The sequence below is a fragment of the Phaenicophaeus curvirostris genome, chromosome 1, assembly GCF_032191515.1.
Source record: "Phaenicophaeus curvirostris isolate KB17595 chromosome 1, BPBGC_Pcur_1.0, whole genome shotgun sequence".
Lineage (NCBI taxonomy): Eukaryota > Metazoa > Chordata > Aves > Cuculiformes > Cuculidae > Phaenicophaeus > Phaenicophaeus curvirostris.
The window spans coordinates 182,709,364-182,723,638 of record NC_091392.1 but is presented as its reverse complement, the minus strand read 5'-3'; the positions used below and the strand labels follow the sequence as shown (position 1 = coordinate 182,723,638).

Here is a 14,275-nt window from a genome sequence, read left to right as displayed (position 1 = left end):
CTACTTCACCAATGTTAGTCTCAGTTTTCTAGGTGAAAATTTGAAATAACATCTGAAGACAACAGGTCCAGTATCTTTGTAGTTAAAATCCATTGCAAGTGTACTGGTCCGACAACCTACATATATTCCCTTGTTTCTCTCCATGATGACCCACATTGTTACAAGAAGGATGCATAACCCTGAAACAGCAGCTTCCCTATGAACACTGCTGGGTTGTGGGGCAATGCAGGGTGGGGAGAACTACATCAATCCCACAGGCTAGAAGGAAAACAATGGATCAAAGCTAACTGAATGCTTTGCATGTACTAAGAGAAGCCTGACTGAGGCTGAAGTTGGGCTACAAGTGCAACTCCAGAGAAGAGCACTGGCTTCATCTCAAGACCTCAGGACTCCTCAAAGGGTAATCTCAAGAAGTAAAGATAACAGGACACATGAGATGGCGATGAGGACACACATGGAGAATGTCCTAGGAGATAGGAGCAGAAGTGCAGAAACTAGGCTGCAATCACCTCAGGAACGGAAAATTGTTCTTTAGGCTCTGTGCTGCTTTCATGCTGTTTCCTGACTTTTCACCTTTAGACTTTTTATCTCTTTCTGGGAATGCTGCCACACTGAAGGCATTTTGCCTGAAAAACTGCTTTGCTCTTTGTTTCCCTTCCCAGGTAGTTTAGGTGAGTGCCTGAATATCCATGCAGTAGCCTGCCCCAGTGTCCTAGGAACTAAACTGTACAACATCCTTGATACATCTTCAAACAGGACCATTCCCTTTTCCTGGCTCTCCTGCATCCTTTTATTCTCTGTAAACATGGCAACACTGCTAAAGAAACCCAGATGCCAAGTTACATTTTGGCTTAAGAGCAACCATTGTTAATTCTGATGAAATTGTTAATTCTTCTGTCTTCCCCTACTCCAAACAACTGTCAGTCAGTTAAATGCATCAAGATTTATAGAATATAAATTTAGCTTGTAACAGCACAATAATACCCTCTCTCCCCCCACCTCCTCAAAGACCCAACATAGCAAGCTTTCCCACTGATCCACCTGGATAACTCTTCCTGTGCACTGTGATCACTTTGCTCCCTGTCCTGAAGTTCCCCCTCCTATAGCAATTCCCTTATGTTTTCACATGCCAGTCTGGAATTAGCATGGCATTTTGTTCAGACATCTACAGAAAGCTGTCCATGGGGTGTCAGCCTATAAAAATACCCAAAGTATCACAAGATCACCATCTAATAGTGAATAGGAGGCATAAAAGCACTACCATGTGCTCTTGCTAGACAGGCAGTGCCTGTAAACATTGCTGTCAGGCTTCCATGCCCCAAATCTGGACTCCTGGCTAGCACAATGCTACATAGATTCAAGGTTAATAACTGAAATTTCTGCTTCACTTATTTGATTTGTACCAACCTTAAAAGACAGCTATGCCTCCGCTCCAGTCTTCCCTAAATATACACGCATATGGATGCTCTATGCAATTTTACAAGATAAAAACATTTTCTGCAGATACTAGATTTTAAAGAACAGCTTTTTTTCCCCTCTTAATTTGGCATTCAGTTCTCCACCAGGGTAAGCAACAAGTGACTTGGCAGATAATTCAGGACATATGGCTTTGAAGAACTGGTAATTTAAAAGTATTTGGACAAGTTTCCTCAACTCATTCACTTTAATGTATGTTATTCTCTTTTACATGTACAACTAAAACAATGTAGAAAACTTAAAGTGACAAAGCAGCTTTTTCCTGAGTTGTAGTAATGTTACCACAAAAACCTCACTTACAAACTCAGTAACAGAAGTCATGTGAAATTTGAAACTATTAAATATACATACCTCAACTGCAGTCACCAGGTGGCACTAGATGTGTCCATATATTGATAATTGTCTTAAATTCACTGTAATCCATGTGGTCTTTGAAATGCAAAGCACAACACACATGGACATTAGGTAGCGACCAATAGCTGAGTGGTCAGTAGACTAGAGAGTGTAGATATTACTATAATAAGATCTGACTGCTTTTTGTTTGGGTTTCTTTTTCTTTTTTTGTTCCTTTTGTTGTTTGCTTGGGTTTTTGTATCATTTTGTTTTGAGGAGGAAGAATTATTAAAAAAATTAAGACTATGTTTCATCTCATTTTGAAGGTGTTGGTTGGAAAACTTTTTTAAAAACTCAAACCATGTAATATTTTAAATAAATGCATTCATTCTTGTTCAGGATCAACATCTTTTTGCATTTTTCTCCTTTTCGGTTTAAATATTTAGATGTTTAAAGCACTAAATTTTGGAGAAAAATCAGTTCTTTTAAAAGATATATTTCAGCTATTCTGAAGAACTGTAGCTTTCTATTGATAAAAGAGCATATAAGGATATTTTCTTTTGGCTTTCTGACATTTTCAATAAGCTCTTGAATTGTGTAGGGTAACCTGTGTTTAAAAAATCTTTTGTTTTACAAACATAATATCATTATTGTATGAGGGTGAAACTGAAATTAGCTATGCAACATACAGATTATAGTATATTCTGAAAACAAAAAAACCTAGTGAGAACTAATTCACTTACTTGTAAATCACAGTTCATGATGTTTTTTTCCTGCATCTCAATGGCATAACTTTCATCATTAAGGAAATATTCGGGAATCTAAACTGAGCTTTGCAGTATTTGGCATATACATTTTTCTTATTCCTTATCAGTCTCTTCTGTGAATAACTTCATCAGGGGCAAAAAAACAGCAGTAAAAGGGTGAAATCTTGACCTCACTTCACGGGCTCAGGATTTTACTACACATGACCAACTTTACACAAAGAAGGAAAATTAAACAGGCAAAGATATCATGTTATTAAAAGCACAAAGTCTGAAAATGAATCATTATCTGAACAATATGGCAAATATTTGCAAATAAAAAGTAATCAAAAAAGTCAATCTGTAGCTTGAAATGGAGCTTCAAAAGGAACTTTATTTTCCAGAGAAAAATTGTATCTTTCTATCTAAATATTGAAAATATAACTTTTAGTATATAATTCTAAGCACTTGGGTTTCATACCTTTAGCCTACTGTAATGATTTTTCAGTCAGCAGGTGTTTCTTATTATATTAAATATTCACAGCTGTATCTACTTCATTAAAGCAAAATGTTTGCTGCAAAAATGTAACCCGCCATTTACATTATCTTCATCATGACCTGTTCCTAAATACGAACCAATGTGATTATCTACAATTATGACACCTACAGAAGCTTAAAGGTTGCTGGGGTCCTCAGTGCAAACAATGGTATGCATATGTAAATAACTAAATTGTTTAAAGGTCAATTTTGCAAACACTAGATTGCAAGCAATATTTGCATTTGCAATGGGAAAGCCTAGCCTTGCAGAGACACATAAGGAGATGTCTTTGTTTCAAATGATTCATAATTATTATTCATACTTTACACTAATGGGAAGATCCTCAGCAAGTGCAGCTGTGAAAAGAGACTATAACTTATCTTTTGTAAAACCCTTTGCCACATTAAATCTGAGAAGGATGTTAACACTATTATCCCCCAAGGAAAACAAGGAAAAGAAGGAGAACCAGTACTCTTCAAAACAGCCAGTAGCGGGGTCTGGCACTGAAACAACATTCTTGAGCTCCAGCCCTGAAAACTAACCTCTGGTCTGGAGTAACGCAGTTTGTAGCTAATTTGACAAGTGAGCCTATCTGTCATCTGCTATAGCATGAAGCTTACCTAAAACAAGTTTAACTATTTGTAGTCAAGCATTTCTGTTACAGTAGCTGTGGCACATACCAAAAAGCAGTCCTGAAAGTTTAAAGAACAGCCAGAAATTTTGGCAACTACTCTACGGTAAATTTCTAGACACTCTCTCTAGCTAGTCCAAAAAGTGGTCTATGCCATCTTAAAACAATTAACTGAGAAAGACAGCATGAGTTGCTCTCTAGGTATCTTCTATTACTCTATTGGTAATGGGAGCTCAGGCAGCCAGATCAGAGGCGAGACGCAGTTTTGGATGGCTATGGCCAAATAAGTTCAAGTCCTTTCTGTAAATGGCAACTTCCACTGGGGGCTGGAGAATGGAGACACGAGTAGTTTACCTGGCATGGCCTAGGGCTGTGTGCTGAGCCTTCCAGCCCCTGGTACACTGCACTGAGAATTTCCCATACATTGTATTCTCATCTGTGCTATCAGTTCAGAAATAATGAAATAAGCAAAACATAAAGTGAATCTCTTTTTCTTCCCTTTCTCTGACATAAATGTGTTGTCATTACAAAGGAGCTCTGCTTTTACTGTCTAGAAGTGAAGGCAGACACACACATTTGTACAAAGACTTACTACATTTCTTTCTTTCCATAACAAAAAAGCACAGAATTAATATTATTTTATCAGTAAAAATTATACTCTCTACGTCTTATCTACAATTCTATTCATAGCAAGTACATTATATTTCAATAAAAGTTTACTGAATGCATTATCTGTGAAAGGGCTGTAATCACCTCAACATACTATTCACTGAAATACATTAATACACTACCTATAATACATGAAAATTCAACAGACGAAAATACAGTACTATATTATAACTAATTTTAAGTCTTTTCTTCTTGGAAGAGTCCCTAGGAATGTCAGAATTTATGGGCTACATAACCCTGTATCCAGCAATTTCTTAAAATGAGAAGGATATGCAAAAGGCTAGCTACCTCCTGCAGATGTCTTAAGGCAGTGCAAGGGGAAGTAGGGTAGGTATCACATTTATAATGAATGAGACTGTATGTAATGGAATTATGTGACCTCAACGTGGAGAGCTTGAAAACTTCATGGGAGGTTCATAATTAATTCATACTGACCACATGTTACCACTGCTATTCTCTTTCGAATGGTTTGCATCTTTGAATGACTAAGGATTTTCCCACTCATATCTGCAGGAATAATGTTACCATGTCAGAGCTCTCACAATGAAAAACTTAACTGTTTTATAAACTTCCAAATTTTCCTGAGCAAGTTTACAACGGACGCAAATCTCAGACTTGAAGTTTTTTTTTCTTACTGAACAGTCTTTCAAGAAGAGAGTTTTCTGTGTGATCAGTTAAATGTGAGCCCAATTCTGATTTTACATATAAAGCAGTTAATTCACTCAGCTCTAAGTGGAAAATGTTGTTATTCAGGCTGAGGGTAATAAGGGTGCAAGATGATTTTACCCTTTTTAGCTTGGAGAGGACAAAGGCTTTGGAGAAACCTTATGTTGGCCTCCTTATATAGAGGGAGGTTATGAGAAAAACAGAGAGAAACCTTTTACCAGGGCCTATAGTGACAGGAGAATCAACTGTTTTAAATTGGAAGAGGGTAGGTTTAGATTGGACAGAAAGAAAAGAATTTTTACAATGAGGGTGGTGAGACACTGGAACAGGTTTTCCAGTGAAGCTGTAGATGCCCCATCACTGGAAAATTCAAGGTCAGATTGGAAGAGGCTTTGTGTAAACTTGTCTAGTGAAAGATATCCCTACCCCCAGCAGGGCATTGGACTAGATGATCTTTAAAGATCCCTTCTGACCCAAATCATTTAATGATTCTATGAATCTCTGATGTCTAAACACAAACTAATACAATCCATACAGCATCAAAGTAATTGATTTTCTGATTTGAAATATTTGTGTGCAATGATGATGATTGGTTTTGTTTTTCTTTTTGCTTACTCCCTTTGCACAATTCTTCTACTTTCATTACAGCAGACTACAAACCTAGAGAAAATCCCGCACGTACCTGTTTCTCCCCACTGGGCTTCTTGTGGTTTAACAGCAGCTCCACAGCACCAACTACTTCCTTTCGTATGGCATGCAACAGTGCGTCTCCCACATACACATTAAAACTCAAGAGCAGCTCAATGAGCTCAAGGTTCTCATTTTCAATTGCAATAAGGAGTGCAGTTCTTCCCAGGGGATCAATGCAATTAATATTGATCTTGAAATAAATTTCTGCTTCCTCCAGAGCTTTCTTTACACTGGCATAATCTCCTTTCTCCACGGCGTTCAGATAGGCTTTCTCTGAATGAGACAGTTCAGATTCTGCCCGTACAATACGAAGAGGGATACGATCTCTGTAGGGAGCACTGACACTTCTTTTGTAGTAGAACTGGGCCATATTTTATGCCATTCTAAGACTTTGTCTCTGCAATATGATAAGAAAGATTAAATCAGTAATATGTTTTGGGAGTAGTGTGCACCAAATTAATACTTGCAATATATAAGTAAAACTCATACTAAAAAGTAATGTTGAAACAAGTACAAATGGTCTCTAGTGACTGAACTTGTAAAATCACCAGCAAAACATGGAAACCAAAACATAACCAAGCCGTTGCAACTTACCAAGCTGAAGCATATCTATCAACACACTATTCTCTGGTAGGTATTCCTTAAACCTGTGACAGACATGAGGTGATATGATACAATGTAGATTGCTCGAAATATGTAGCTCCACTTCATCCTGAATTTCTTCATTAAGTTCCACTACCTCGTGTTTTTTAGAGTTTAAGAGTATGCACACACACAGTTGCTGCTGCTCAATAGATTACAGGATACTTGACTGTCAGTGGTTATGTCACTTAGAGATTGGTTCATTTGCCCATCTAAGGTACCTAGGCCTTTTCCCTGAGGTGCACTAGTCATCCCACCTGGACTCCAGCCTGGCTTGGGTCTTTCACAAAGCCTGTGCACATTTGGTACCTCCATTCATACCTCTCGATACCCTATACAACCTAGATGCCCCTTGATGCTTGTCTGTGGAACACTAAATAAAGTCCTTATCCATTTCTTTAGCTTGGGCAGAACAAATGTGTTAGACCTGGAATAGTTTTTAGCATTTACCTCTTCCTAGTGCTGCTGAAATACCCTGATTGCACAGCTCAGTAGTGAGCTTTCCTACTATGATTTTTATTTAATCTCATATGCTCTTTTTATTAATATAAAATGCTTTTCCAACCAGCACTTGCCAACATAAAAATTAGAATTCAGAGCCTAAAAGGAAAACCAAAATCCATATGAGATAAATTCCCCAGGACTGAAAGATAATAATCATTGTTTTGACCCTGAACTGTTGAGTTCTAAAGTAGAATTAATACTGAAACACTGCGGCTAGAAAGCAATTCTAAAGTGTTACATATAAGAAAGTATTTAATACCTCTACTTTTACTCTGCACACTTTTTGCAAGGACTTTGTAAAAATAATTCCTTCTAACAGGGCTTTTTTCTCCTAGCCCTCCATTCTACCTGAAAACACAAAAACGAGGAAGAGAAAAATTTTATTTCAAAGATAAGGTACACAAAAAATATTTCCTTCTGCAGTTCAATTCAAGAAGAAAAAAAGGGTCAAGTATGTTCAGCTCCAAATTAACATATTTAAATTTAGATGTTCACAAGTAGGTATCTACAAGAAAGACGGGTTGCTATATTCCCATTACAGTCATGGAGATTTAGGGCTCCATTACACTGCTCACAAACTGTCATCTGGTGCTGGATGCTGAAGGGTCTCCTGCCTGACTTCAGTTGCCACCTCAGAATGGCTTATGCCTCAGACACTCCTCTCCTGGCATGTGTAGCCTGCTAGGTGGAGATTGACCTTTACAAAGGCATGTAGTGATAGGACAAAGGGAATAGCTTTAGAGAGGGGAAGATTTAGACTAGATATTAGGAGGAAATTCTTCGCAATGAGTGTGGTGAGGCACTGGAACAGGTTGTCCAGGGAAGTTGTGGGTGCCCCATCCCTGGAAGTGTTCTTGGCCAGGTTGGATAAGGCCTTGAGCAGCCTAATGTAGTGGGAAGATGCCCTGCCAATGGCAGGGAGTTTGGAATTAGAAAATCTTTAAGGTCCTTTCCAATTAAAACCATTCTATGATTCTATGGTAACAGAATACACTATTTTCAGTTGGAAAGGACATCCAATGATTATCCAGTCCATCTGTCTGACCAATGTAGGGCTGACCAAAAGTTAAAGTATGTAATGAAAGGCACTTTATAAATGCCTCCAGGAAGACTGTTCCAATGTTTGATTGCCCTCTTGGTAAAGAAGCACCTCCTAATGTAAAGTCTGAACTTCTCCTGACACAGCTGTGAACCATTCCCATATGTCCTGTCACAGATTCCCAAGAGATCAGCAGTTCCTCCTCCACTTCACCCTCTCAGGAATCTGTAGAGAGCAATGAGGTCATTCCTTAGCCTACTTTTCTCCAAGCTACAGAGGCTTGGTTTCTTTACTCACTCCTCATAGTCCATGCCTCCCAGCCCTTTGATGAGCTTTCTTGCCCTCCTCTGGACACATGGAGCACCTTAACATTGCTCTTAAATCATGAGGCCCAGAATTTCATGCAGTACTCATGATGTGGCTGCTTCAGTGCTGAATACAATGGGATAATCACCTCTTTTGACCATCCAGTTATGCTGTCTTTGATGCACCCCAGGATGCGGTTTGACCTCCTGGCTGACAGAGCACACTGCTGACTCACGTTGAGCCTCCTGCCAACCAGCAGCCTTAGATCCCTTTCTGCAGGGCTGATCTCCAGCCACTCCTCTCCCAATTCATATTTGTGCCCAGCATTACACTATCCAAGCTGGAGAATCCACCATTTGGCCTTGTTAAATTCTATCACATTAATCATTACCCAAGGTTCAAAATAATTTTTTTTTTTTTAAATTATTCAATTACTTTCATGCCATTAGTCTGACCATGTTATATACTACAGACTGTTGAATGCACTTTAAGAACTTAAGGGAACTTTTCAAAAATACAGTATTAAATCTACAAAACATCACAGCTCAGCATTGGTAAATTTTTTAGCTATAAGCCAAGTAATTATAACACAAGAAACATAATGAACGTATTGAACCCTAGTGTAAAGATATTTGCAGTGACAGGAAAGCAGAATGCTTTAGAGCTTTTACAATGGCATGAGATGTGTCCAAATAGGGCACAGAGCCAACCTCCTATGGAAGGTTCATCTCACTTAATTCTGGAAGCACAGCTAACTTATTTAAATATTGATATTTATCATCGTATTTTCACACTGGCTAGGATATCTCTCTCCACCTTCTACTGTTTCTACAGCAAGGCACCCATTTCCCTAGTAGGCTTCTTTTTGCATGGGCCAGCCCTGGGCCAATACAAGCCCTGTGCTGATGTCCCAGACATCTCAAATGGCAGAAACACCCAGATTCTGCTTTAGCAATAGACTCCTGCCCTCAGTGTTCTCAGCTTTTCTGTAGGCCTCCTTTAAGTACCTTAAGATTGCTGTAAGGTCTCCTAATTACTTTTTCAAACTGAACTCTCAGTCAATTAGGTTTAGAATTCTTTCCCATAGATTTTTAAATCTTTTTGGAAGCAAAAGTTGCAATTACATTTTGTGCTAAAAAAGGTCTAGGACACATTTGCATTAAATTTTATGCCAAATCAAATTTGGGTTGGATTTTAGATGAAAGTAAGCAAACCTGTGTTAGTGAGTATATTGAAGTTCAGAAAGCTTATATATTCATATACACTGACAGTTATAAAGTGTGAATAGGCTTAGCAATGGAGCCAGTTTTTCAGCAGTTCAGCATTATTTCCAGCAGAAAAAATTTCATTTATCAGAAAATTTCCAGGGATCTGGAACAGCCAGTCATTTAGATCTCAAAATAGTTGCTTGAAAAGAGCAGGATCTTAGTTAAATTTTTTCTCAGGAGGGTCTTGTAATTACCGAGCTACTGAACTTTCCAGCAACTCTCCCTGTCTCAGAAATCCAGCATTAAAAAAAAAAAAGAAATAACTATGGTATTTGAAGACAAGATATTGACTAACGTAGTCAGCCATCAGTGGGCTACAGTAGCTGTACCCACTAAACCATGTGTGCGTGCACACACACAAACACACACACACACACATACGTATGCACGAAGTGCTTCCTGCCCTCTGCAGATGTCAGGGAAATAGCCTCAGCAACTGAACAGGAGAAATACATAAAATGAAATCATATTACTTTCACAGAAAATTGATGTGAAGTCATGCAAAGAGACTTCTTGCATAACAGGCAGTTCTATTTACACCTGCTAGAGAACACCATTTCAAATTATATGACACTGTGTTTTTCGTATGTTGTTTTCCAGGGGGGAATGGCAGCATTCTGCCTTCTTTCAAACCTTTATCATTTCCACTCTATTTATCATTATTTGATAATCTGATACTTCTTAAGAAAAGCTGATATTATTAATTTTACTGATGTTAAAATAAATCATTGGAAATTGCCTTCTGCTGCTACGTTGTGTATATACACACACATATTACAGCCATGGCTACTCAGAAGTTTCCAAATCAAAATTAAAAATTAAGAAAAAATGCAACCAGAATTTCTCAGCTTCAGTTCAGCCTCTGCTTTTGCCTTGTTTGCTGCCCTAAATATATTATGTTACTATTTCTCCAGGGGACCTTGACTTGCACTTCCCTTGCATGCTGCTGATTTTACTCATGTTTGCTTTTCAGATTATTTAAAAAAAAAGGGGGGGGGGGGGGGGAAATGTCATAAGAAGTAACTATGGAAGTACCCTGCTCAGGAAAACAGAACCTCTATGACAAGTAAATAACATGCTGATTTCTCTGTGATCTTCTCAAACTATTTTATACGCACTTTTCATGGCACCAGGAAAGCTTCTGACATTTGTTATATTCATGAAAATATGAACTTTTCTTTCTAAAATAGATCTGTGACAAACCAGCTTTAATCTGACACAGAATCCTACTAGATACACAGTAAAAATTATGTTCAAAGGGAATTTTTGAAAGCAAGACTCTTGCTCTGATAAACCCCAGTCCAGAAGAAGTGTGAAATTCCTTCAGTTTCAGTCACCAGAACAGACTGTTTCACTTGGACAAGAGCAAAAGAAATACAAATAAAACCTTTGATTGCTGAGCCTAGCATCAGTCCAGATAGTGGTGTATAACCAAATGCCTATGGAAGTAACTTAAATGCGCCTCTTGCACTGAGGTCCCCTGGACAGGCTGCGTGCATATTAGTAAACTCTCTTGATCCCCAGAATAAGAGCTGAATGAGAACTATCTACTGGGAACAATTTAGGGTCCATGGTAACTCCTAAACTGTGCCTGGAAATTACTTATGAAGATGTTAATTGGTTTAAGCCAACACTATTCCAGGGACTGTTCTAACAACTTCAGTTGCAGGTGTTGGAGTTCCACTGCTTAGGGTGCCTTCCAGCACTGTTTATTTAAAAACTGTTACAGCTGGCAATATATTACATGGGTCCTCACCTGAAAGTCATTTTTCATTGTTAGAACTACGATCGGCTTCAGACTTGAAAGGTAACAGTAGCAAAAGTACCAAGTTGGACTTTAACATGGACTCATGCATGCAGGAGATGAAGTGGAAGGTGCAATTTGGTATAAAGGTCTGACACAAAAATAATGAGACTAACCCTATAGCTCAGGAACAAAGAGTAGGAGGTGAGAGACAAGAGAGATGGTTGCAAAACACATTCTAAACTGTCACAGTAAGACAAGGCTCAACTTTATTACTTTAATTAATACAAGTGGACGCATATTCCAATATAGACATTTTATTACCCTTGATCAGAAAATGTCAGTGTGTGCCAGCACGCGCTTTGTCTGTAAAGCAGTTTTTAGCTAAAAACATCACTGTCCTTGGGCACTCACCACATTCACCAGACTTGGCTCCCTGAAACTTCTGCCTCTTCCCAAAGATCAAGCTGGTGCTCAAAGTAACCCATTTTTTGTCAGTAGAAAATGTGAAAGCAAAAATCATGGAGATCCCCAATAGTCTTTCAGAAAATGATCTTCAGAATTGCTTTGAGCATTGGCAGCATCATATGCAGGTGTGTGTCAACTCAGAAGGGAACTCTTTCAAAGGTGATTGCGGTTGAGTTTCTTAATTTGTTAAATAAAAAGAGTTACAGGCACAATCTCAATTTTGTTTGTGCTAGACCTCTTATGTTCCCCATGAGGCTGCTGATTAATTTGGAATAGAGCTAAATCTCATTTGCACTCTAGTTTTAAGTACCCTATAATCCAAGCTGCAGTAAAGGAAAGAACATGACATAGTCTATTGCTGTCAGTGCATGACGGGGCTGTCGTACTGTCTGCTTATCTGTGTTTTGGCTTCACAATCAGCAAGGCAGGACATCAACCAGAAAGAATTTCCAGGGGCCAGGACACCATGGATATATGACATGAAATTCTACCGGCATCTTACATGAGCAGCTTAAGAGATCGCGCCCCAGGGGAGTGCAAATGCTGACACTGAATGTGACAAAGCTTTAGCACAGTGACATGGATTACTTGCTTAGATGGGTTTCTGTCAATTTTAAGATAGGATGCAATTTCATAGCAATTGTTTGGTTTTAAAGCATAATGCTTCATGTATAGTGTAGGGATGTTCATAGAATAATAGAATCATAGAATGGTCTGAGTTGGGCAGGGAGACCTCCTACTAGATCAAGCTGCTCAAGGCCCCATCCAACCTGGCCTTGAATGCCTACAGGGATGGGACATCCACAACTTCCCCAGGCAACCTGTTCAAGTGACTCACCACACTCACTGTGAAGAATTTCCTCCTAATGTCTAGTCTAAATCTTCCCCTCTCCAATTTGTAGCCATTCCAAGTCCTGTCACTACAGACCTTTGTGAAATGTCCTTCCCCAGCTTTCCTTTTCTGCAAGTTCACTTAGGCTACAATGAATGGGAGTAAACTTTCATCTTTGAGGGCTGATATCACATCAGATCTTAACTGAGAATGACAGGTTCTTCTTGCAACAGTGGCCTTTAAGGTCAAGACTGATATCAACCTGAGATTTGAGAAATACCAGAAGACCACTTATAGGAGCTTATGGAAAAAGAATTCTTGAGAGATATTAGAAATTATTAACAGATCATATACGGGCAGGATGATTTAGGGCCAGGCACACACTATTGCAAATCTGTATAACCGTAAGACTAATAAGAAGGGTTTCTACAGGTTTGTCAATCAGAAAAGGAAGGTTAGAGAAAGCATACCCCCACTCTTGGATGAAAATGATGACCTCTATCAACAGATGAGGAGAAGGCTGAGGTACTCAACAAAATTTTGCCTCAGTCTTCACTGACAACTGCTCTCCTCACCCCTCCTGGATCATGGGACAGCAAGTGGTAAACCCCCTCCCACTGTAGAGGAGGATCAGGTTTGTGACCACCTGAGGAACCTGAACATATCAGGTCTATGGGACCTGATGAGACGCATCCCAGACTCCTGAGGGAATTGGCTGATGTGATGGCCAAGCCACTCTCCATGACATCTGAAAAGTCACGGAAATCAGGAGAAGTCCCTGGTGACTGGAAGAATGGTAACGTTGTGCCCATTTTTAAAAAGCGTAGAAAAGACGACCCTGAGAACTACCAACCTGTCAGCCTGATCTCTGTGCCTATGAAGATCATGGAACAGATCCTCTTAGAAGCTAGGCTAAAGCACATGGAGGGCAGAGAGGTGATTAATCACAACCAGCATGGCTTCACTAGGAGTAAGTCCTGTATGACCAACCTAGTGGCTTTCTATGATGGAGTAACCACATCAGGGGACACAGCAAAATCAACAGATGTGATCTATCTAGGCTTCTGTAAAGCCTTCGACATGGTCCCCCACAACATCCTTCTCTCTAAATGGGAGAGATATGGATTTGATGAGTGGACAGTATAGCGGATAAGAAATTGGTTGGATGGTTTCATTCAGAGAGTAGTGGTCAATGGCTCAAAGTCCAGATGGAGATCTGTGACAAGTGGTGTCCCTCAGGGTTTCGTACTAGGACTGGTGCTGTTTAATATATTCATCAGTGATATAGATAGCAAGATCAAGCACACCCTCAAGAAGTTTGCACATGACACCAAGCTGAGTGATGCAGCTGACACACCGGAAGGCTGGGATGTCATTCAGAGGGACCTGGACAAGGTGGAGAAGTGGGCCTGTGAAAACCTCAAGAGGTTCAACAAGGCCAAGTGCAAGGTCCTACACCTGGGTTGGGATAATCCACGGTTTCAGTACAGGATGGGGGATAACATGATTGAGAGCTGCCCTGCAGAGAAGGACTTGGGGATGCTGGTTGATGGGGAACTCGACATGAGTCGGCAATGTGCGCTCTCAGCCTAGAAGGCCAACTGTATCCTGGGCTGCATTAAAAGAAGCATGGCCAGCAGGTCGAAGGAGGTGATTCTGTCCCTCTGTTTCTCTCTTGTGCGACCTCATCTGGAGTATTGTGTTCACTTAAGGATATGGAACAGTT

The 14,275-nt window shown here is 39.5% G+C and overlaps 1 protein-coding gene across 1 annotated transcript in view; it reads right to left on the bottom strand.

Moving 5' to 3' along the window:
- Positions 1-14,275, bottom strand: part of TRPC4 (transient receptor potential cation channel subfamily C member 4) — a 153,181-nt gene that overhangs the window by 84,665 nt on the left and 54,241 nt on the right. Inside the window, exon 2 of the mRNA XM_069882008.1 lies at positions 5,739-6,143. Within this exon, the coding sequence (XP_069738109.1) occupies positions 5,739-6,116 (378 nt within the window). The 5' untranslated portion in view covers positions 6,117-6,143. The remainder of the gene's footprint in view (positions 1-5,738; positions 6,144-14,275) is intronic.